At 36.9% G+C, this 25,219-nt stretch overlaps 1 protein-coding gene across 1 annotated transcript in view; it reads left to right on the forward strand.

Annotated features, from left to right (window-relative positions):
- Nucleotides 1-1,882: 1,882 nt before the first annotated feature.
- Nucleotides 1,883-25,219, forward strand: part of LOC132295277 (serine/threonine-protein phosphatase 2A 65 kDa regulatory subunit A beta isoform-like) — a 34,380-nt gene continuing 11,043 nt past the window's right edge. The window contains exons 1-4 of the mRNA XM_059793477.1: nt 1,883-1,958; nt 2,588-2,992; nt 3,489-3,735; nt 5,480-5,592. Coding sequence (XP_059649460.1) covers nt 2,600-2,992; nt 3,489-3,735; nt 5,480-5,592 — 753 coding nt within the window. The 5' untranslated portion in view covers nt 1,883-1,958; nt 2,588-2,599. The remainder of the gene's footprint in view (nt 1,959-2,587; nt 2,993-3,488; nt 3,736-5,479; nt 5,593-25,219) is intronic.

Raw genomic sequence — 25,219 nt, forward strand, 5'->3', positions numbered from 1 at the left:
AATTATAAAACAAAAAACATTATATTAACTAGTAAGAGAGAACGAGACCTTGGTTCTCAAAATAAGTTAGAGAGAACGAAATGCATTTTATATAAAGGGTAAAAAGGCCATTTACTGTGCTTTATATAAAGGGTAAAAGGTTAAACCTTAGGGTTATGAGTGTAATTTAACTAAAAGTAAAAAACTGTGATCCATTAGTCATCACCCATTGGTCCAAAACTCCAAATATAAGACACAAGCATTAACGCTTCTATATATTAATACTTTTCAAAGCTCAACTCAATACCTTACAAAGCTCAACTCAACTATGTTTACTTAATTTGGAGTGCTATAATTCATATAATAACGCATTAAATAATTGTGTTGAATCTCATTAAAGTTGAATCTCAATTTAATGAGTTGCCTAATACTATTATTTTGGATATATTAGGCAACACAATAAATTAAGAATCAATACATCAAATTGAACTTCAAAGTATTAACGTCTAACATTAAGTTACTAAGAGATTCTAATATTAACTCCAATTCAAATATTAATTTTTTTTTGATAGAATCTAAGATCCCACCTGACTTATAATCGAAGGAGCCTAACCTGAGATGTGAGTTGATCAGGTCAAGTGTATAGAAATATTTTTTGAAACTAAAAACTCTTACCAAATATAGAGTGGAGTGGGTATAGGAATAAGATGCAGAGAGTTTGTTGCTCAACTTTTTTGCTAAGACAAACTAAAATTAAGGCTAGGCATTCGACCAACTCCAACCTGAAGGTCTAGTTTGGTACGTAGTAATGAAATTGAAAATGAAATAGAATAATCATTCTTATTATATTGTTTGGTTGTAAATATGAATTTAGGTAAGAATGAAATGATAATCATTATTCTTAGTGTAGTGGAAGACAATGGCTGTAGAAGTGGTGAAAGGTAGTGGTGGTGGTGGGTGGAAGGCGGTGGCTGTGGAAAACGGTAGCGGAAGGTGGTGATGGCAGAAAGCAATGGTGGCGGGGATGGCAAAGATGACGTGATGGAGGGCGATGACGGAAGGTGGTGGTTGTGGTCAAGGGCGGAGCCAGAAATTAAATTCAGGGGGCGCAATGTAAAAAAAAAAAAAAAATCAATAATCACGATAATAAATATAGATTTCATAAATCAAAAAATAAGGAAGAAAAATTACTCAAAATAATATGTCAATCAGTGAGTAATTTAAGAAAGATAAATAGTTAACAAAAAATTTAAAAATGGAAGAAAAATGAAAGAATTTTGAAAGGAAAAAAAATTGGAGTTTGATTTAAAAAGAAAAATTTGACTTTTTTTTAAAAAGAAAATTAAACAAAAACAGAAGAAATACAAAATTTAAGAAATAATTTTAAAAAATAAAAATTTTAGGAGGGGCATTATATGAATTTTTTCATATATACGTGTAAAAATATATAAATTTAATATATGTATTATAGTAAGTAGGGTTAGGCCACAAGGGCACGTGCCCTCCTGAGCATACACTGGCTCCACCCCTGGTTGTGGTGGTGATAGAAAGTGATGACAATGGTGGTGGCCAAGAATTTTATTCCATCGTGTTAGATGTGGAATAAGTTTTCATTCTTCGTAATGAATTTTCATTCTAAGCAAAGAATGAAAACCATTTACCAAACTAGACCCAAGTGTAAAGAAACTAAACAAAAGAAGATTGGGTTGAGTTCAAATTGGGTTGGATTGAGCCCACTGAAGTTGCTGTCCTTGGGCCGGGCCACGGTAACAAGTGGAGGATCCGAGTCCCTCATTATTTCCATCCCTAAATGAAGCCTACTGGCCCAAAAACCTTTCTAAGCCCAGTCTCTCTCTCTATATATAGAAATAATATCAAAATAAATCTCTCCCCCTCTCTGTGTTTGCCTCAGTGGACGAAGGAACAGAGCTTCGAATCAGAAGAAGCCGGCGGGAAACCATTACTAGGTGTAAGACGAAGTACAGTTTTCTCTCTCCTCTCCCTCTCTCTCTATCTCTCAAAATGTATGTATATAAATATTTCTAAATATCACTTCCATTGATTTGTTTTCATGATGCAAGTTTAGACATCATTCAGTGTATTTACGATGAAATAATGTTGAACCTCTAGGATTTAATTATAGGTTTTCGATGGAAATAATGTTGGAACCCTAGGATTTAAATTGTAGGTTTTCTTCCAGATCTACAATTTGGTCAGTCAGAGAACACAGGAATCTCAAATCGCACTAAATTCAATTTTTGAATTGATTTTTTTTTTTTTTTTTTTCTAGTTAGTCATGAAGATCTTATCCATCCCTTTTTTCTTTCTTTTTTTTCTTTTTCTTCTTTCAAATCTCAATCAATATGTGGCAATACATTTATATGTGCTCTATCATCGGCATATTTTATTGGATCGATATTTTTTTGTTTGTCGAATTCAACATTTACTGTCGTTTTGGAGTATGTCCATGTGATATTTGTGTGATCTCCAAATTATTCAGTGTTCTTTGGTTTCTTTCCTAGAGTTGTAAATTTTTTATATCAATTGAATTTGTTATAATGATCAACAATATTGCACGAGCTTACTCTTTTTTGTTAATTGTTGAAAGTTGTGAGACACAATGTCGGTGGTTGATGAGCCGCTGTACCCAATAGCTGTTCTAATAGATGAGCTGAAGAATGATGACATTCAATTGCGGTTGAATTCTATTCGGAGACTATCAACAATTGCACGTGCTCTCGGGGAGGACCGTACCCGGAAGGAATTAATTCCATTTCTGAGTGAAAACAATGACGATGATGATGAGGTGCTTCTTGCAATGGCAGAAGAGTTGGGTGTCTTTATTCCTTATGTTGGTGGAGTGGAACATGCTCATGTGTTGCTTCTGCCTCTTGAAACCCTTTGCACGGTGGAGGAAACTTGTGTGAGGGACAAAGCAGTTGAGTCATTGTGTAGAATTGGATCCCAGATGAGGGAGAGTGATTTGGTTGATTGGTTTATTCCTCTTGTGAAGGTTAGATGTTTTTTTTCCTATTAATTTGAATTTGTTTGTGCTGTTCCTTCCTATTATTATGCATCTTTCCCGTACATATAACAGTTCTTTATTTGTTTATGTAATTATGTGTACACTTGGAGCTGCTGTATTTTTTGAACTGTGCCACCATGATAAATTGTCAAGCTCATACATAGGGACATATTCTTCCTCCACATAGGAGATGGTTGTTTTTTTATGCTAAATTGCCGGTCGGTATTATTTGGGTTTGAAATATTAACTCAAAAAGTAGATTTGGAGTAACTTGAATTTTGCATCTTATTCCTCGAGTTGTCCTCCTATTTCATTTACTTCTAAACAAAGTTGTCGCTTCACATTTGTATATAGTTTTCCTTTATCACTTATTTAATTGTTTGTACTTTCTAGTATGCTTTTGTTATTAATTCATGATCTTGTCATTATCATTTTTGCCCTTTTTTCTCTTCTTTTCTTACAAGTTTTAGTTTTCCTCCTATAGAGACTAGCAGCTGGTGAATGGTTTACTGCTCGAGTTTCCTCTTGTGGACTGTTTCATATTGCTTACCCTAGTGCCCCAGATATGTTAAAGACGGAATTGCGGTCAATTTACAGCCAGCTATGTCAAGATGACATGCCCATGGTAAGGAGGTCTGCTGCAACCAACTTGGGGAAGTTTGCTGCAACTATTGAACCTGCTCATCTCAAGACTGACATCATGTCAATATTTGAAGACCTTACTCAAGATGGTAAATGAATCAATATTGGTTTTCATGAGTCATAAGTTTTAAGTAATTGTTGCAAAAACATTTAACAGGGTGCATGGATTGGTTAGTAGAACGACCAATCGGGCTAGCTTTACTTATGGTGTTTCCTTCTATTAGTAGTAAAAATAATTATTATTCTTTGATCTTCTTAGAACATTTATTGATTTGAAGAGTAAGTCAGTGGTAGATGCAATAAATTAGGTCCCTTATAAATTAACATAAATTATAATAGGTTAGCAAATTACAGAATATTATAATATGTGTATATATATATATATATATATATATATTATGGTTGAGGAGCCAGGAGTATATGGTAATGGTATGGAGGAAGGAATAGTTCTGGGTGAAAAGACGCTCTACTAGCTTGGATGGCAAAGTTTGAGCACAAGGAACGTTGCCAATTTCACAAGCTGTGTGAACACATAAACCTGCATTTTACTTATCGAGATATATTTACACATGTTTATGTACGTGTTTACATATTGTTTGCATGAATCCATAACTCACAAGCTCCAAGATGTTAATGAGTACGCTTTATGCTTTTTATAATAAAATTGTTGGCTCCACTTCATACTAGTGTAATCGGTATGGATGGCCCATTTTCTGACGTGAATCTCAAGTGATATTAGTGTTTTAATGCTGGTTGTCCTGGATCTGTTGGTGAGTGAATTGGCACTAAGCTACCTTGAGATAAAAAATAAAATAAAGCATGTTATTAGTAATGAAGCCTGAGCAATGGCATTAATGACTCTGTGTTCTGTAATTATTTCTTTAAAAATGTATGCCTTTGTTATGTGTATCGATGGTCCATTTTATGGCGTGAATTTCTAGTGATATTAGTGTCCTAATGCTGGTTGTCCTGAATCTGTTTGTGGGTGAATTGGCACTAAGCTAGCTGATAAAAACATAAAGCGTGTTATTAATAATTCAAACCTCTCCCAACTCAAAAGAAATGGGAAGGTTTATTAATTATCAACTTTAATACGTAATCAGAATAGAGAATAAACGAAAGGTACAATACAGAATAGATGATGAAAGATTAATGGGAACAGTGGAATGGGTGTTCTAAGCAAAATAGTCATAGCTGATGACTTCGACCTTGCTTCCGAAAGTGCACTTTGATAACCTTTAGAAACTAATAGAGAATAAATGATGAAAGATGTCTAGAATTGCCTTCTTTCAAGCGGATCAGTAAGCTTCCAGCCGGGAATATTGGAATTGTTGTAACTAATGACTTCGACTTTGCTTCCAAAAGTACTTGGATAACCTTTAGAAACTAGTAGAGAATAGAGGAACTGGTTTCTATTGCCATAAATCCTGAAAAGCTCCTGACTGATTTACTCTATCATAACAAGCTTAAAAAATCATTATAGTTGAGCAATATGCCAATATGTGCAGCCAAAGTACCTTTTTATTTATTTATTTATTTATATTTTCTTGAGAGTAATTAGCAGCTGTGTTGTTATTATATGGTGTTCTAAAGGAAAATTATTTATGATTGAGATGGCTGTTGACTTGCAAACAATTGATTTTTATTTTAGGTAAAGAACATGTTTATATAGTGGGGCAATCACCTTTCTTCATTTCCTTTAAAAATGGAATACAATATGTTTTAGGATGATAATAAAAAAAAAAAAAATTCTTAGTTTTTTGCCAATATTTTCCGTACATTTTTTTGTCTTTGGTCTGCTAAGTAAGGGGTGGTAATTTTTCTCCATTCTAGATCAGGATTCTGTTCGGTTATTAGCGGTTGAGGGCTGTGCTGCTCTTGGCAAGTTGCTGGAGCCCCAGGATTGTGTTGCACATATTCTTCCTGTCATTGTCAACTTCTCTCAGGTGCACTATAGATCATTTATTTCTTTCTAAATATTATATCTATTGTTTTTTGTGCCCGCTTTTGCGTATTTAATGTTACACTACCACCTTTTAGTTCTTTGATTGTGGCAATTCATTCTTATTAGTTGGTTATTCTCCATATTTCCTACCAATTTTTTTTTCTCATAGTTTCATTACAGGTTCTTTTACCTTCTTAATGGTAAATTGTTTGTGAAATGATGTTGGATTTCCAAGTTGCATATTGTTTGTGAAATGTTCTTTTACCTTCTTTTGTATGAGTGTCTTCTTTTTCTCCTCCTCCTCCTCCTCCTCTCTTTTTTATTTTTTATTTTTATATGAGTTTAGTGTATAGTAACTGATGTTGAAAAGGTGAATACTTTTGTATGCTGCATCTTGTCACCAGCACGATATGATCTTCATCTCTTTTGTGAGTGTGGGGTATAGTAACTAATGTTGAAAGGTGAATGCTTTTGTATGTTTCTTCTTGTCACCAGCATGATATTTAACGGATGCATTTCTGTTTATTACTGTCTCATTATCATAATTTATATTTCACTTCCAAATCTGGCAGATAATGCTTATTTTTTCATTGAGCCCCATCATCATTGTTGAACCATTTTGGATTAAAGAATCTTCCTTTGTTGTTTAAGATGATTCATTTATGTTAATAGAGGGGTGATGCAGCAGCGGGTAGGGGCAATTCGAAATCGGAATTCAAGTAGGATCAGAAAGAGATTGAGAGAGAAAGGTAAGAAGAATGGAGGGAAGAGGAATCAGAAGAGAAGAAGAATTCAGAGGGAGGAGAAATCACGATAATCTCAAAATTCAATATCAATAATAATCATCAAAAGCTTTCTTTCACAATGTCTTAACCAACCTTATATAGGGATCGAAGAAAAACCCTAATCAAACTATTACCATAAATAAAAATCCTAAAATCAAATAATAATAGTAATAAAAGTCAAAATCCCTAATTCTTTTTCCTTCCCACGTCTCCAATAATAGGCATGGGCCATCTGGACTTCAAGCTCTCAGGCCAGGCCCGATTCTTCATCATTCCCTCCGGGTTGAGAAGAACTCTCCTCCGGAGAGTAAATGCATAAGTATATCTCCAAAAAGTATGGGTCAATTCTCTGTCTGGTATTTAAAAGTGGAAAACCCTTCCATTGAACAAGGTAATACTCAATATCTCCAAAATGAGGGCCATCACTCTGATAATCACAATATCCTTTGTCTAATCCATATATTGCGGCTGAAAAGATAGATGAACTAATGCCGGTGCTTAGGAAAATGTAAATCCACCTGTAGGAACACATGCCAATAAAATAGGAGGCTCAAAGGTGCCTCGGTCAGATAACAAATACTCCACATCAAAAATTGAATTAGTACTAAGATCCAATGACCAGTCAAAGATATATGCATTAGGTCTTGATTTCTGAATGATGTGGAAAATTCTGACAATTTTTTCATGTTTTATTTGGAAGGAGTTTTTAGGATAAGGTTGAGGTAGTGCACATATTGTAGCATAATCTCCTTCATTAAATTCATGATTCCTATGATGAGCATATGCAATGAGTTCATAATTCTTTTTACTCAAGACAATTTCTTGTCGCATATCGGCATAAAAATCATGAACAAGCTGAACGAAGGAATCAGCAAACTCAAGTGAATACATACATGGAAGTGGATGACAATATTCAATGGACTGGCATGGTAATGAACTGTAGATAATCTCCAAAGGACAACTACCAGTACTTTGATTAGTCACACTTGTATAAATATAATCTGTGATAGGTAAAAACAAGTTCCAAGTGTCTAGGTGCATGCTAATAATAAAACTAACCATCTTTCCTAGACCTTGACTCACAACCTCAATTTTACTATCATTCAAAGGACAAGATGCAAAAGGAAACTTCAAATTTGTTCCTAAGAACGTCCAAAGTGTCTTCCAGAAATTACTATTATACTTGACATCCTTGTTTGACACAATGGAGGTGGATGACTCATGAAATTTAATCATCTCTTCAAGACAATCTTGAGTGACCTTATTTTGTGCAAATTCATCATTTGGTCCATTCAGTTCAACATTTTCCCTAGGATGTGTATGGTTATATAGGACATCAAATGAATATGATCCTGGGGCTAAGGCAATGGTGTGTTGCTCGACATTCATGTGTGGCAATTTAGTTTGAGGTTCCTCAATTGTTCCATTTTTAATTTCATTAACACATTTAAGGGGTGGAGAATCCAACACCTTCTCATACGTGACATGGGGAACATCATTAGTCACTTTTTCTTCTTCTGCCAACACAGGTTTGTGGTCATTAGGCTGAGAAGAAGAAATTTGTAGTGTCTTAGAATCCTTTTCTGGTCGCTTTGCAGGCCTTAACATGAGAGTTTTGCCATTATATTTGAATCGGTAACGATTCTCCTTGCTATGGTGAGTCACATTCAAGTCACAAATCCAAGGGAGACCAAGTAGCACATGGGCTGCAGTCAAAGGTAAAACATCACACCAAATGTCATCAAAATAAACTCCCATTTGAATAGGAACTAAACACCTTTCCGTGACAGTCAAGAAAGTTCCATCAACCCAGAACATCTTATATGGTTGTGGATGAGGTTCAGATTTAAGTTTCATTCTAGCGACACCTGATTTTGACACTGCATTTATTGAACATTCTCCATTTATGATTAGTTTGTAAACTCTCTCCAAATCTAAGATATGTACGAAAGATGTCGGTGCGCGTCCAATCATCTTTTCCCATAAGAATAGATGGGATGCACATCATGTCATTATCACAAGTCTCATCTTCCATATGATTTCCCCCAAGGTCTGGAAACAATCCACTATCATCTAGGTCAGGTGGATACTCGGGTGGATTTCCACACTCTAAGAATCGATAGGGTTTGTCAACTAGAATTTTTGTGGTGGAATATGATTTTGAACTATCAAAAGCATCACAACAGTAGCATATGGACTCATCATAATCAGAAGTGTCACAGTATTGGCATGTGAACTCGTTATAATAATGGTGGCGATCATTTATAATGTTCTGCCTAACTCTTGGGGAAACAAATCTCTCTTCCCTGACTTACTCATTTGGGTGCCTATTAACAAATGCATCATGATTTCTTCGTTTCAGTGCAGATTGTGAATAAGACATGTCACGGCCAAACACGATGATCTCAAGAGGATGGCATCAGCATAAGAATGGTTAAGAATATAGCCGATATAGAACTCAAATTGAATTAAGTAAACTAAATTATAAACTAGAACAATGCACAACTAAGAAATCTGAATGCAAAGAAATCGATTAGCTAGAAGTCATGCACTAGTGTGAGTATTTAAAATAGTGAATAAAAATAAATTTTTTTTTTTGGATAATAGTGGGAACAAAAATAAAAAAAAAAATTGAAGTAAATAATCTGTTGGAAGAATCAAATCAAATGGGTTCAATTAGGATCTTTTTGCAATTTCTAATTAATCAATTGGATAAAAGTACTAATAACAATTTTAATTGAAGTATGTTTACCTTTTCCGAAGTCCTCTGTAGCTCCCAATTGAATGCTCCCAAGTGTTGAAGATGTGGCTGAAGAACTGTAATAGAAATTCTGTTTCTGTTTCCTTTCTTCTTCTGTTTTTATTTTATATTTTATATTTTATTTTATTTTATTTTATTTTTTCTCCTGAACTGGCCAACTGCAGAACTGGTTTAAACCTGGACTGGTTTCAGAAATTAACTTGAATAGTTCTAAATCTGTAACCAAACAGGGCTGAGCTGAAATATATATCTGGGCTCTGACCTAGTATTGAACTTGGCTGAATTGTTTATTTTTATTTTTAATACTGGATCACTGTTGGGCTGGGCCTGTTCCGAAGCTGGGCTGATTTTGATCTGGCGAGGCGCATATAGTAGTAATTTGAAGCTGGGCCAACTTGAGTTGGGCCAGATGGATCTGGATCACTGCTTCCTGGGCCTGATTATATCTCACTTTAATTTAAATTTGAGTTTGGTCAAATCTGATATAAAAGAAAACCAAAATATATCCTTTCCAAATCAGTTCTGATTTCCCAAGCCTGATCTTTCCAAAGCGATAATCCAAAGCTGACTTTCCAAAATCGCGAAAATGACGCTGAATTAAATTCGACTTCCCAAAATCAAATACTGAATTCTCGGCTGAAGTTGTGAAGTTGTGATTGGCAGCGATGATCAAAAAGAAACTCTGGTGAGACTGTTTGGCAATGGGCTGGCTGACAGCAAGAGATGTAACAATGGTGATGGTGGCGACAAGAAAACTCCGGAAAGATTAACTGTGATGGTTTTCACTAGAGTGGGTGAAGAACAAAATGAACAGGGGCTGGTTTAGGGCAGACGGATGGATGGATTGTGGTGGGGTTTTGGTGGCAGCGGATAGAGATATTTTGGGTGGATGACAGAAGACGATGAACAAACAGTGGGTGTACTGTGTGTGTGAACAATCGGGTTAACAATGATTATTGCTGAATTATTATTATTTTTTTTCCTTTGCTAAAAAAGATGATGATGGCTGAGCTTTGAATCTTTTGCTCTGATACCAATTGATGCAGCAGAGGGTAGGGGTGATTCGAAATCAGAATTCAAGTAGAATCATAAAGAGATTGAGCGAGAAAGGTAAGAAGAATAGAGGGAAGAGGAATCAAAAGAGAAGAAGAATACACAGGGAGAAGAAATCACGATAATCTCAAAATTCAATATCAATAATAATCATCAAAAGCTGTCTTTCACAATGTCTTAACCAACCTTATATAGGATCGAAGAAAAACCCTAATCAAACTATTACCATAAATAAAATCCTAAAATCAAATAATAATAATAATAAAAGTCAAAATCCCTAATTCTATCTTTCCTTCCCACGTCTCCAATAATAGTCATGGGCCATATGGACTTCAAACTCTCGGCCAGGCCCGGTTCTTCATCAAAGGGCCAAAGGGAACATGAGTTATGCCACTGCATGCAGACATGATGGAGGGTGGCCCCTTGGTAGAGCAATTTATTGCAAGAGATTGTTTAATAGCTAAATAACCTGTTTGGTTGCTAAGAGTCAGTTCCTAAGAATTGCAGGGTTTTAGAGGCGTTCTAGAATAAACATCCATGAGAGTTTTTATATATGATGCTCGCATCCACATGGATTTTGGTTTTCGGTTTATCATAACGCAAATTTTGTTGTTTTGAAGGAAATGAAGATGTGAAAACGCCTTCTTGTTTTTTATTTTTTTTACTCCTATATTAGCTCAAGGTTGTCGACTGTAACCATTTCTAGTGATGAAGTCCATTTCTTAAAGATGAATATTTGGTCATAGAGAAATTTGGAAGCCTCATTGTGCTCCAAAGATATTCTTTTTAACGTTTCCATGTTTTGCACCAGTTTTATGTTTTGGTTAAGTGGCCAGCAGAAACATTTCAAGATGACCTAATTACCATATTTTTTTGACAAATCACTTTTTAGTCAAACTAAATGATTAAAAACATCTATGTATTCGATCATTCTTTCTATTTCACGCCTACAACTCAAGTTTCAAACATAGTGCTCAATGGGGAAAAGTTGACATAAATAGGATTTAACTATGTCCTACAATTTATTGAGCTTGGTGTGCTTTCATTTTCAATAAAATGGGAAAGAAATAATTTTTTTGATAGAGTCATATTGTCTTTGAACATAATATTAGTAATTTTTATGTATGTGAGAAGTTGGAACTGTTTGTGGCACACTTGAATTGGGGGACCCTTACGAGTTATGACCTCTGTAACCTGGACTTGGGTAAGTGTATCGGGTGCAGTTTTGAGTCTGTGCCGACCTCCTAGAATCCCAATTCATAAGATAGAAGGATAGAAGGATAGGTGATGAAGAACTAGGCCTGGCGTGAGAGCTTGAAGTCCATACGGCCATGCCTATTATTGGAGACGTGGGAAGGAAAGATAGAATTAGGGATTTTGACTTTTATTATTATTATTATTTGATTTTAGGATTTCTATTTATGGTAATAGTTTGATTAGGGTTTTTCTTCAATCCCTATATAAGGTTGGTTAAGACATAGTGAAAGACAGTTTTTGATGATTATTGTTGATATTGAATTTTGAGATTATTTTGATTTCTCCTCCCTCTAAATTCTTCTTCTCTTCTGAAGTTCTGATTCCTCTTCCTTCTATTCTTCTTCCCTTTCTTTCTCAATCTCTTTCTGATTCTACTTGAATCGTCCCTACGCACTGCTGCATCAATTGGTATCAAAGCAAAAGATTCAAAGCCCAGCCATCATCATCTGTTTTAGCAAAGGAAAAAAAAAAGGTTCAGCAATAATCATTGTTAACCCTACTGTTCACACACACAGTACAACCATTGTCTGTTCATCGTCTTCTGTCATCCACCCAAAACCCCACCACAATCCATCCATCCGTCTGCCCTAAACCAGCCCCTGTTCATTTTTTTCTTCACCCACTCTAGTGAAAGCCATTACAGTTAATCTTTCCGAAGTTTTCTCGCCGCCGCCGTCACCATCGTTACATCTCTTGCTGTCAGCCAGCCCGTCGCGAAACAGTCTCACCAGAGTTTCTTTTTGATCATTGCTGCCAATCGCAACATCAGCCGAGAATTCAGTATTTGATTTTGGGAAGTCGAATTTAATTCAGCGTCATCTTCGCTATTTTGGAAAGTCAGCTTAGGATTATCGCTTTGGAAAGATCAGGCTTGGGAAATCAGAATTGATTTGGAAAGGATATATTTTATTTTCCTTTTATATCAGATTTGACCAAACTCAAATTTAAATTAAAGTGAGATCTAATCAGGCCCAGGAAGCAGTGATCCAGATCCATCCGGCCCAACTCAAGTTGGCCCAGCTTCAAATTACTAATCTATGCGCCTCGCCAAATCAAAATCAGCCCAGCTTCAGAACAGGACCAGCCCAACAGTGATCCAGTATTAAAAAAAAAACTCAGCCCAAGTTCAATACTAGGTCAGAGCCCATATATATATATTTCAGCTAAGCCCTGTTTGGTTACAGATTCAGAACTATTTAAGTTAATTTCTGAAACCAGTCCAGGATTGAACCAGTTCTGCAGTTGGCCAATTCAGGAGAAAAAAAGAAGAAGAAAGGAAACAGAAACAGAAACAGAAACAGAATTTCTTTTACCGTTCTTCAGCCACTTTTGGGTAATCTTCAACACTTGGGAGCATTCAATTGGGAGCTACAGAGGACTTCGGAAAAGGTAAACATACTTCAATTAAAATTGTTATTAGTACTTTTATCCAATTGATTAATTAGAAATTGCAAAAAGGTCCTAATTGAACCCATTTGATTTGATTCTTCCAACAGATTATTTACTTCAATTTTTATTTTATTTTTGTTCCCACTATTATCCAAAAAAAGAAAAGTTTATTTTTATTCACTATTTTAAATACTCACACTAGTGCATGACTTCTAGCCGATTTCTTTGCATTCAAATTTCTTAGTTGTGCATTGTTCTAGTTTATAATTTAGTTTACTTAATTCAATTTGAGTTCTATATCGGCATTATTCTTAACCATTCTTATGTTGACTCCATCCTCTTGAGATCATCATGTTTGGCCGTGACATTTCTTATTCACAATATGCACTGAAACGAAGAAATCATGATGCATTTGTTAATAGGTACCTTAATGAGTATGTTAGGGAAGAGAGATTTGTTTCCCCAAGATTTAGGCAGAACATTAGAAATGATCACCACCATTATTATAACGAGTTCACATGCCAATACTGTGACACTTTTGATTATTATTATTTGACACAAATTGGGCTGAAATTCAATTGTATTGAAATCACAATGAAATTACACTGTTATATACACTTCAGAGGATCTAAATTTGGAAACTCTAAAACTAGGAAACTGTCTAATCCTAGAGATATTGACCAAAAACTAATTCCCTAAAATCAGGGATTACAATGACTAAAACATTACAAAATCTCCTAGCTAATTACAGCTATACACACACGGTTTCCTTAGCTAATTACAGCTATACACACACGGTTTCCTTATTTATAGAACCGAATTTTCCACACTCCCCCTCAAGCTGGTGAATGGACATCATCCATTCCAAGCTTGCTTGCTAGTCTCTGAAAAAACGTCCCAGACAATCCTTTGGTGAGTATGTTTGCAAGTTGATCGCTAGTGGAAACGAATGGAGTGCAAATTAGGCCACTATCAAGCTTCTCCTTTATAAAGTGCCTATCAACTTCAATGTACTTCGTACGGTCATGTTGCACTGGATTATGTGCAATATTAATGGCTGACTTATTGTCACAATAAAGCTTCATTGGACCTTCCCACTTGACTCTTAGATCTTCTAAGACAATTTTCAGCCATAATAATTTGCAAATCCCAAGTGCCATTGCTCTAAACTCGGCTTCTGCACTGGATCTTGCCACAACATTCTGTTTTTTACTCCTCCAAGTCACAAGGTTGCCTTCTAGAAAAGTGCAATAACCTGAGGTAGATCTCCTGTCAATTACAGACCCTGCATAATCTGCATCAGTGTAGGCCTCAAGAGTTAGCTCCTTCCCCTTCTTAAATAGAATTCCTTTGCCCAGTGTGCCTTTCAAGTACTGCAGGATTCGATACACGGCCCTAAAATGTGACACTTTGGGATTGTGCATGAATTGACTTACAACACTAACTGCATAGGCTATGTCTGGTCTAGTGTGTGACAAGTAGATAAGCCTTCCCACAAGTCTCTGATAGGAGCCTTTATCTACTGCCGTGTCTTCCAGAGCATCTCTAAGCCTGTGATTGAACTCTATAGGTGTCTCTGCTGGTCTACAACCTAACTTGCCTGTTTCCATCAGCAAATCTGTTACATATTTTTGATGAGATATGAAAATTCCTTCTCGAGAATGTGCTACCTCAATGCCGAGAAAATACTTTAGTTTGCTGAGCTCTTTGATTGCGAATTCTTTCACTAAACACTTCTTTAAATTCTCCATTCCTTCCAAATCATCACCTGTCACTATAATGTCGTCTACATAGACTAATAATGCAGTCACTCCCCCTGAAGTCGAGTGCTTTACAAACAAGGTGTGATCGCCTTGGCTCTGTTTGTATCCCATATCGAGCATTACCTTGGCAAACCTTCCAAACCAAGCTCTTGGAGACTTTTTTAATCCATACAACACCTTTCTTAACCTGCATACCACTTGTCCTGTATTCGAACCAAACCCCGGTGGAACTTCCATATAAACCTCCTCCTTGAGATCACCATGTAAAAAGGCATTTTTGACATCGAATTGCTGTAATTTCCAGCCCAGATTAGCAGCCAATGACAACAACACTCTAACGGTGTTCATCTTCGCAACAGGAGCAAATGTCTCAAGATAATCTATTCCATACGTTTGGGTATAGCCTTTAGCAACTAACCTTGCTTTGTACCTCTCCAACGAACCATCTGACTTGTATTTCACCGTGAATACCCATCTACATCCCACCGGTTTCTTCCCTCTCAGCAATTTCACCAAGTCCCATGTCTTGTTCTTCTTAAGTGCTTCCATTTCGACCTTCATGGCATTCTTCCAATTCTCATTACCTAATGCCTCGGATATGGTTTTGGGAATCGAGATTGTGTTTAGGCTTGTGAGAAAGGCTTTGTGGTTATGGGACAGATTCTTGTATGACATGAATAAGCACAGAGGGTGTTTGGTGCATGCTCTAGTTTTCTTTCTAATAGCAATGGGAATATCATAATCACTTTGATCAAGAACTTCAGTGACACCATATTCATTAGAAATAGGTTCAGTAATTACCTCGCTAAGTCCAAGAGCAGGGGTTGATTTGGGTGATTGAACCTGCACAGATTGAGTGATTGGTGCCCTTCTTCTTGAAAAAACCAGTAGTGGACGATTAGAGTCTTGAATTTGCTTTCCCTTTATCATCTCTTGTGACTTTAGTGTATGAGGCTCGGTTTCAAGTTGTATGGATTCGGACTGAATGTTTGGCTCAGGCTGGACTAGCTCAGGTTGATCAACAAGAACAGACTGAGTGTCAATAGGAATGGACTGAGTGTTTGGCTGGACAATATAGACAGGAACTGAGGAGGAGGACAATGGAAAATCAAGAAGAAAAAGATCATTGTCCTTATCTTCCGTGAATGAGATCTCCCCCTGAAGATAAGGACAATTAAAGTAATGATCTTCTTCGACAAAAGTGACATCAGCTGGCACATAGAATTTTCTTGTGGGAGGATGATAGCTTTTGCACCCCTTTTGAGTGGAAGAATAGCCAATAAAGACGCATTTGACAGCCTGTGGATCAAGGTTTCCCTTGTTTTGAGAATGCACATGGACAAAAGCAACACAACCGAATATTTTGGGAACAAGACTACTTGAAGCATTGAAATTAGGAAAGAATTTCGTTAGAATTTGCATAGGACTTTTAAAATCAAGAACCTTTGTAGGCAATCTGTTTATCATATGAGCAGCAGTTAAAACCGCATCCCCCCAATATTGCTTAGGAACATTTTTTTGAAACAAGAATGCTCTTGTAATAGCTAAAATGTGACAATTCTTTCGTTCAACCACACCATTTTGTTGGGGTGTGTTAACACAAGAAGATTCATGTATTATGCCCTTTTCTCGAAAATATGGTGAGAGAAACTGATTAAAATAGTCTTTAGCATTGTCAGAACGAAATCTTTTTATTTCAGTACCAAATTGTGTTTTGACCATGTTGTAAAAAACAGGAAAGACAGAGCTCATATCAGATTTATTTTTCATAAGAAAGATCCAAGACACACGAGGGCAATAATCAATGAAAGAAACGAACCACTAAGCCCCAGAAATGTTAGAAACAATGGATGGTCCCCAAATGTCACTATGAATAAGAGTAAATGGAACACATGTTCTTTTATCGCTTATTGGAAAAGAAGCACGTTTGTGCTTTGCAAGTTCACAGACATCACAGTGAAAATTTTCAACTTCTAATCTGTTGAACAATAAAGGAAACATAATTTTAGGGACTCTAAATGACGGGTGACCAAGACAGAGGTGTTGAAGCCAAATCTTGTCTTTATTGGATTTAAGAGACTTTGAAAGAAATGATAATGGTGAGGAATTCGCAACGCTAACTTGACCACTAGGTTCTTCAAGATAGTAGAGACCATCCCTTTCTCTAGCATGTCCAATCATCCTCCTCGTGCCCTGTTCCTGAAATACACAACAAGAGGGATAAAACACCACACTGCAATTAGAATCTTTAGTGAGCTTGTTGATTGACAAAAGGTTGGTAAAAGACTTTGGTACATGGAAAACATTTCTAAGTGTGAGGGTTTTGCTTATAAAAAACATCTCCTTGTCCAGTCACTGTTGTCACAGATTCATCGGCTATTGTTATCTTCCTATTGCTAGGACAAGGTGTATATGAGATAAATATTTGTGACGAGTGGGTCATGTGATTTGTAGCTCCTGAGTCAATGACCAAGGAACTTGTGGTGGATATATCCGAGACTTTAAAAGCATGAGCAGAGGAAGATATACTTGAGAACGCCAAAGTGCAAGTACCTATTGTAGATGGTTTCTCCAAAGATCCCAACAGATTCTTCAATTTCTCAATTTCCTCTCTATCGAACTCAATAGATGATTCTTGAGATTTACCTTCTCCAGCCTGTTGAATATTTGCCATATACGCTTGCCCCTGTCCCTTTGGTTGTCCACCTTTTGCCGTCCAATTTTTGTTTGCCGTCTCCGGTTTGCCGTAGAGTTTCCAACATTTGTCCTTAGTATGGCGGGACTTTTTGCAATATGTGCACCATAGGGAATCTTTATTGACTGGCCTTGTAAAATCTGCCCGCTTGTTGTCTTCATTAGATGGCTGCTCCCAGCCAAAGTTCCTCACATTTGCAGCTTTTGTAACCAAAGGCCGAATTGTCCATTGGGTTATTCTCAATCATAACTCCTCTTCTCCCTTCCTCAGCACGAATAATAGCAATTGTTTCATCAAGTGATGGCAGATCTTCCTTTCCAAGTATTTGGACTCTTACTGCATCAAATTCAATGTTCAGTCCTACAAGAAAATCATAAGTTCGGTCTTTTTCGACAAACCTCTTAAGGAGGGCTGCATCCTCGCTGCATTTCATTTGAATGCACTGGTAATGATCCATCTCTTGCCATAAGCTCTGCAACAGATTGGAGTACTCTATGATTGATCGACTTCCTTGCTTGGTGGATGAAATCTTGGTCTTGATTTCATGGATTTGTGCAGCATCCCGGACTTTAGAGTAAGTCTGCTTCACGGCCTCCCATATTTCTTTGGCTGTGTTAAGAAACATACATGTATCACTGATTTCTGGCAACATAGAGTTCCATAACCAGGACATCACCATAGAGTCTTGTTCATCCCAAGCATCAAATTTAGGATCCCCTTTGTTAGGCCCAATACCGAGTAAGTGACTCAGTTTGCCTCTTCCCTTCAAGAACTTGCGAACCAGTTGAGACCACTTTAGATAGTTCTTCCCATTCAACTTGTACGCTGCCTGGATGTTCTGCAATTCCCCTGTTGGAATCAAGTTGCTGCCTTCAGTCAAAGGAACCTCCAAGGTAGTCGTGGTGTTGCTATTGTCGGCTGTTTTTGACATGGTCTTTTGGTAAAAGGGTTACAGTCTTGAGGGGTGATAGTGTGGGGTTGGAGATTGATAATAATCAGTCTAGCGATATGAGAGTTAGCAAGACCAGAAATACAATTCCCAGAATTGAGCCTACAGCTCTGATACCATGACACAAATTGGGCTGAAATTCAATTGTATTGAAATCACAATGAAATTACACTGTTATATACACTTCAGAGGATCTAAATTAGGAAACTCTAAAACTAGGAAACTGTCTAATCCTAGAGATATTGACCAAAAACAAATTCCCTAAAATCAGGGATTACAATGACTAAAACATTACAAAATCTCCTAGCTAATTACAGCTATACACACACAGTTTCCTTAGCTAATTACAGCTATACACACACGGTTTCCTTATTTATAGAACCGAATTTTCCACATTATTGATATTGAAAGACAACTTTGATGATTATTATTGATATTGAATTTTGAGATTATCGTGATTTCTCCTCCCTCTAAATTCTTCTTCTCTTCTGATTCCTCTTCCCTCTATTCTTCTTACCTTTCTTTCTCAATATCTTTCTGATTCTACTTGAATTCTGATTTCGAATCGCCCCTACCCGCTGCTGCATCAATAGGCATGTCGGTGTCGGACACGGACATGACACCTCATAGAAGTGTCCGTGCTTCTTAGACAGTCACATCCAAACACATCATAATATATGCAGATTCTGCATATTTTTTTCCCCCTTTGGCATCATCAAAATGAAATCCAATAAGAGTAGGAGATGTGATATGGGAAATAATTATGGAAGAAGCTAGGTAATGAAGTAGGAATACTAAGAACGGGGAAAAAGAGGACAAAACAAGGCAGAGCATACTTAGACAGTAATCTATTGAAATCAAACATAAACTTAGATGAACCTGGTAGACTATTTGATCAACAATCTCTATCAAGACAACATCAAAACCGACTATTACAGCAGGTAATTTACTTCAGAAAGATTGAATGCAACTCTAAATACAAGTAACTTAGCTAATCATCCATTTAATTACAGATAAGGATATTGAAACCATAACATAAAGTCCAAAAGTAAGATTCTAGGAGTTCCAGTATTTGATAGTACATTCCAAAATACTTGAGCTGTTATAACTACGATTAAAAAACCACAGTTACAAAGCCACAAAATAGAGTCCTCATAAGAGCAGGAAGTCAGAAACATGGATCAGCAGACATGAGTGAGCTACTTCTTTCTTGTGCTGAACAATCTGTTCTCAATGTAATTCACTTTGGATGTGAGAATTTGAACATCTCTTTTGATTTCAGAAAAGGCTTGTTTTCGTACGTGCATCCATAGTCTCAATTCTGTCCAGAATTTCTTGAAAAGGAGATTGAGCGGGTGGAGATTGTTCATTGGCAGGAATTGGAGAAGATGAATGATTTTGCCTTGGATTTGGATTATCATGAGGAGGAGAGGAAGGTTCGGCACTTTCATCAGAGTCTAGTTATTCCTTAGACTCATCTTCTTCTGATTCTGCTCTTCTTGTCAGTCTTTGGAGTCCCAGTGCTCACAGTAGACTCAATCCTCTTAACCCATCCACCAACTACAGGGTCATATACCATGGACTTGATGGTTCTAGCACTAAAGATGTCAGAAATAGTGGCTTCCCTGATTTGGGCGACTAGACTCAAATTGACATGGGCATGTTGAAACATGAGAGACAGAGCCATTCCATAAGGAAGATGAGTTCTCATGTCCTGAGGAGTTTGGCCTTGCTTTTCTTTGGATCGGACTAAAAGAAATATAAAAAGAAGAAAAAGGAGAGAATTGTGTAAAGGCTTGAATGAGTTAATCATTCATTCACAGCTCTAGTATTTATAGATAAAAAGAGCACATAGTTATATTACAAGAAAGGAAATTAAATCAAATCTAAATAAAATCAAAGCATATTCTATAGCATATTCAAATCTCTGCTAATATGGTAAGTAATTCCATAAATCATGGCTATCATATATGCTAACACTCCCCCTGAAGTTGGTGCGTGGATATCAGAGACGCCCAACTTGGACGATGCATCTTCAAACACGGTCTTGCTAGCACCCTTCTTCAGAATCTACAAGTTGCAGAATGCATATCTGACTAGCGATGATTTTCTCTCAAATGAAGTGCCAATCAACAAATCAAAAATGTCTCTTCCGATCGTAATTAACCAATCATGTCTCCTCAAACCATAAACAACCAACAATGTCTCCTCAAACCATTTCCCTTCATACACATGTTTAAAACATGTAGATGAAAGAATCAACAATGTCTCTTCAAACCATTCCCCTTCATACACATCTTTAAACAATGTAGATGAAAGAATCAATAATGTCTTCTCAGACTATAAAAAAGAAACAACTATGTCTCCTCAGACCATTTTTGAATGGGTGGTGCCAAATTCGCAACGCCCTCATTGAGATCCCCGACACCTCCTGGATGGGCGATTAGACCATTTCCGAATGGGTGGTGCCGAACTCGCAATACCTGCATTGCAATCGAACCACCTTGGGTCTGATACCAAGAAGAAATATAAAAAGGAGGAGAGAACTATGTAAAGGCTTAAATGAGATAATCACTCATTCACAGCTCTAGTATTTATAGATAAAAAGAGCACATTCTCATATTACAAGAAAGGAAATTAAATTAAATCTAAATCAAATCAAAGCATATTCTATAGTATAATCAAATCTCTGCTAATATGGTAAGTCATTCCATAAATCTTGGCTATCATATATGCTAACAGGACTCATTAATTCTAACAAACTTTCTCATGTAATTAACAATGAGATACTATAAGATACTGGAAAAGTCGACTCATGTTTCCACGTCATTTTCATTACGAAGATGTATCACGTCAAGATTTGTTGCTCAAATCGAATCACGCCAACGTTATAGAAGTTCTGGATTGTGTCAAATCATAGTCGTACCAAATGTAGCACCTAAATTTAAATTTTTGTGGGTTATTACATATCAGATTACAAATATCTCAAGACAAGAGACATGAGTACAATTACATTTCCTAGGAAGGATGGAGTGCCTAATGATGGAGTAAATGAGACAATAATGGAGAGTAAGTTGAGTGGTTGAGATGGGACCAACTTCAGTGGTTGACTGATATTCACACATCCAGCGAATGACGGTCAGGGGATCGAATGAGGGAAACCTTACCCAATCTCCATAGTTGTAGATTGTGAATCCTCCTGGAGTGATTCCCATGACTCTGTTGATATCAGGCCAAGAGACACTAATGGCCTTCCCTAATACATAATAAGTGATTGATTGAACCTTGTGAAACTCAGAGTGGGCATAGAATAGCCTCACTAAGCCTGGATAGCAGTAGGTGGAAAGTTGAAGAAACGGAGGCCAACTAATTTCTTCGAAATGGTGAAAATTGGAAGGTGGGATAGTACACAGAAATCAGAGGTGATGGTCATACCTGGAAAGACCTCTAATTTGGAGTAGAATTTCCGAAGCACCTCTAGGATTTCATCGTTTTCAAACAGCTTTGGGGCTTCTTCCCCTTTTTGTGTTGGCTTGAAAATTGCCGAGTAAGTGCAACTCGAGTCTCCGGTGGGTTTTTTCCCTTTGGCATTCTATTGTTGAATAATGGCCATGGATGGAGTTTTGAAGGAGACCGAGAGAGAGGATTAGGGTTTGTGTTTGGAGGATGTCGTTTTAGAGTGATAAGATAGGAAGCACGGACACGCCTAAAAGGGCAAAGAATCCGTGTCGGACACATGTCGGACACCGACACCCACTGGACACGGCTCGACACGTGTCAGATATGCCAAAAAACGTGTCCGAATATTTTATATTTTCTTGAATATCTGGACACGCTATGGACACGTGTCCAACACACCATGGGCACGCGTCCGACACGCCATGGACACGCGTCCGACACGCGTCCTATTCTTGGAGACTTTTAAGAAAGTTTTAGAACAATGTTGAGTTGAAGTATAAATATTAGGAATTGATTAATAACGTTTAGAAATAAGATGGTAATTACATAATTACTTAAAAGTAGTTTTATAAAACAATTTTATATTAAAACAATTGGATATTTATGCTTTTATTTTAGTTCAAGGTTCGAACTCTTTCACGATTGTCTTTGACTCTCTTGTTCTCCTGCCAACCAAGGTTCACTACCGGTGTATGGTCTTTCTATCTCTCTATTCTCTCTTCTTCTTGTTGTTCACAAACCCTTTTCTTTCTTCTTCTTGTTCTTCAAGAACTCTTTTCTTTCTTGTCTCTTTTTCCTTTTTCCTCTATTCCTCATAATTTTTTTGTTGTCTATTCTATGGATTCTTACCTTTTTTTTCATCTAAGGCCTAATTCTTTTTCTAACAAAACGCTAATCCTCTTCGTTTTTTTTTTTTTTTTTCATCTTTCTTAACCCTCTTTCTATCATTCTTTCTTTTTCCCCAGCAAAACACAATTTTTTTTTCATTATGAGGTTGTGAAAACTAATATTGCTCTTAATTTTTTAAAGTATAACATCATATATATACATATATATATAATAGATTTATTATTTGCCGTGTCCCCACCGTGTCGGTGTCCTAATTTTTTAGAATTTGTCGTGTCACCGTATCTGTATCCGTGTCGTGTCGTATCCGTCATGCTTCTTAGGTGACAAGAAACCCTAATACTTTTTAAGCTTTGGGCTTTTATACGAGAGTTATCTACTTAAGCCAGACTATAAGAGGGTTTTGAAAAATTTGGAGCAAAAGTTTGATTTTGAATTTTAATTCTAGTAGACGTCTTAATTCATCTCAAAATTCAAATTCTAACCCTATGTTACTTACTGATTTTTCGGGGAGTTTATTTGAGATACTTTTTGTCTAATTATTTCCTGAATCCTCTGAGTTGGTTCTTTGCTATGTGCAGTTAATTACCTTTTTTAATGATTTTATTGAGATTTGAGGTGAAAATTTTTCAATGGAGACTACTGATTTTTTTTTTTCTTTATTTTCTTATAGAGACTGCTGAAAAAGTAATTTGATGTTTAGAAGCATCTTAAACTTGTTAGTTTCTTGATCATGTATTGTTGCATAATGTTTTACATGTTAGATGCTATAAGTGTATTGTTCAGGGTATTATTGTATTTTTACTCATCTTAATATATAAGAGTGAGGGGTGTTGGGTTTTGACTACACATCTCTTTTCTCTCAGATCTCTCTGCTCCCTCTTCTCTTCTTCTCTTATTCTTCCTCTATTCTAATCCTAAAACACACACACAAGCTTCAACTTTACATACTGCTTGTACTTGGTTATTTTGTAAGATACTGTGGAAAAATACGTGTTAGTCTCCTTGATTAGTGGTAGGTTAGCACTAGAATTGTGTAAATATTTGTTTCCTAGAGTTTAGGGATTTGATTGATAGAGAATCAGGGATTCCTGATTATAGGGTTTTTCAAAATTAAGTTAGTTGCTGATTTTTCTCTCTGCGATTTCTTATATATAGCCCAACATAGGCTCCTGTAAAGATATTAACAGATTCAATATAATTGAATTCATTTCACCACATGGTATCAGAGCTGTAAGGCTTGGATTTCTTTGAAAAAAAATTCAGCGATTTTTTTATTTTTATTTTTTCTGTTCAGGCCTTCATAGCCAATTTTCTCTGTGACTTGCCTTCATCGCAGTCATTCTCTGGCAATTTCTTTTGCCAATTTTCGCATAACCCTTCTATCCGGCCTTCATAGCCGATTGTTGAAGAATGTCAGAAACTACTGTTCAACCATCCCAGTCACCCGAGAAAGAGCAGGTTCAGCGCCCCACAAGTGAACTGCAGAATATTCAACCGGCGTACCGACTTAATGGAAGGAACTACTTGAAATGGTCTCACTTGGTTCGAACTTTTCTGAAAGGAAAAGGGAAATTAAGTCACTTGCTGGGAACGGGACCAAAGAAAGGTGATGCAGGTTTCGAAGCGTGGGATGAGGAGGACTCAATGGTCATGTCCTGGTTGTGGAATTCCATGACACCTAAAATCAGCGATACATGCATGTTCCTACCAACTGCGAAGGCCATCTGGGACTCTCTTAACCAGACTTACTCCAAGGTTTGTGATGCGGCGCAAGTATACGAGATCAAGACAAAGACAATGTCTACAAAACAGGGGAACAAGTCCGTGACTGAGTATGCCAATTTTCTGCAAAACCAGTGGCAAGAACTGGATTACTACCGGGTGATTGATTTGAAGTGCAGCGAATGCGCTGTAATTATCAAAAATTTCATTGAAAAAGATCGAGTTTATGATTTTCTCGCTGGCCTAAACTCTGAATTTGATTAAGTCAGAATTCAAATTTTGGGCAAGGAGGAGGTACCATCTCTTAATGAGGTGATTTCATTGATTCGGGCTGAAGAGAGTCGGAGAGGAATCGTGCTTGAACCTTAATCGATTGACAGCTCAGCACTCGTAGTCTCTGGTGACAACAAGTGGGGTTTCACTCTAGAATAACCGCAAAAAGCTAAACATGGAAAGGCGGAATTATCAAAGGGGGCAAACCGAGATAATCTCTGGTGTACATACTGTAGAAAGTCGCGACATACCAGGGATCGTTGCTGGAAATTACACGGGAAACCACCCACATCCAGCTGAGAATGGGGAAACAAAGGAGGACAGCAACAAGGACAAGCCTATATGACCTCACAGGTGGGTCAGGTCCAGGCAAAAGAATATGGAGGATTCGACGGTGAAGAAATAGAGAAGTTAAGAAACTTGCTGGAACCCTTGAGAAACCATCTTCTGGTGCTTGTTCTTTAGCCCTCTCAGGTGAGTCTTTATTCTCCCTTGGATTAAATGTTTCTGATAAATTGTTTATGGATTCATGGATCATAGACTCGGGAGCCACGGACCACATGACATATGCCTCAAACCAGTTCAGCACTTATACCCCATGTCCTAGCAATAGGAAAATCACTGTTGCTAATGGAACCACAACCACGGTTGCTGGTGTAGGAGATATCCATAT

The sequence above is a fragment of the Cornus florida genome, unplaced genomic scaffold, assembly GCF_030987335.1.
Source record: "Cornus florida cultivar Cherokee Brave unplaced genomic scaffold, ASM3098733v1 CherokeeBrave_3.0.0_Hap2_Chr02, whole genome shotgun sequence".
NCBI classification, from domain to species: Eukaryota; Viridiplantae; Streptophyta; class Magnoliopsida; order Cornales; family Cornaceae; genus Cornus; species Cornus florida.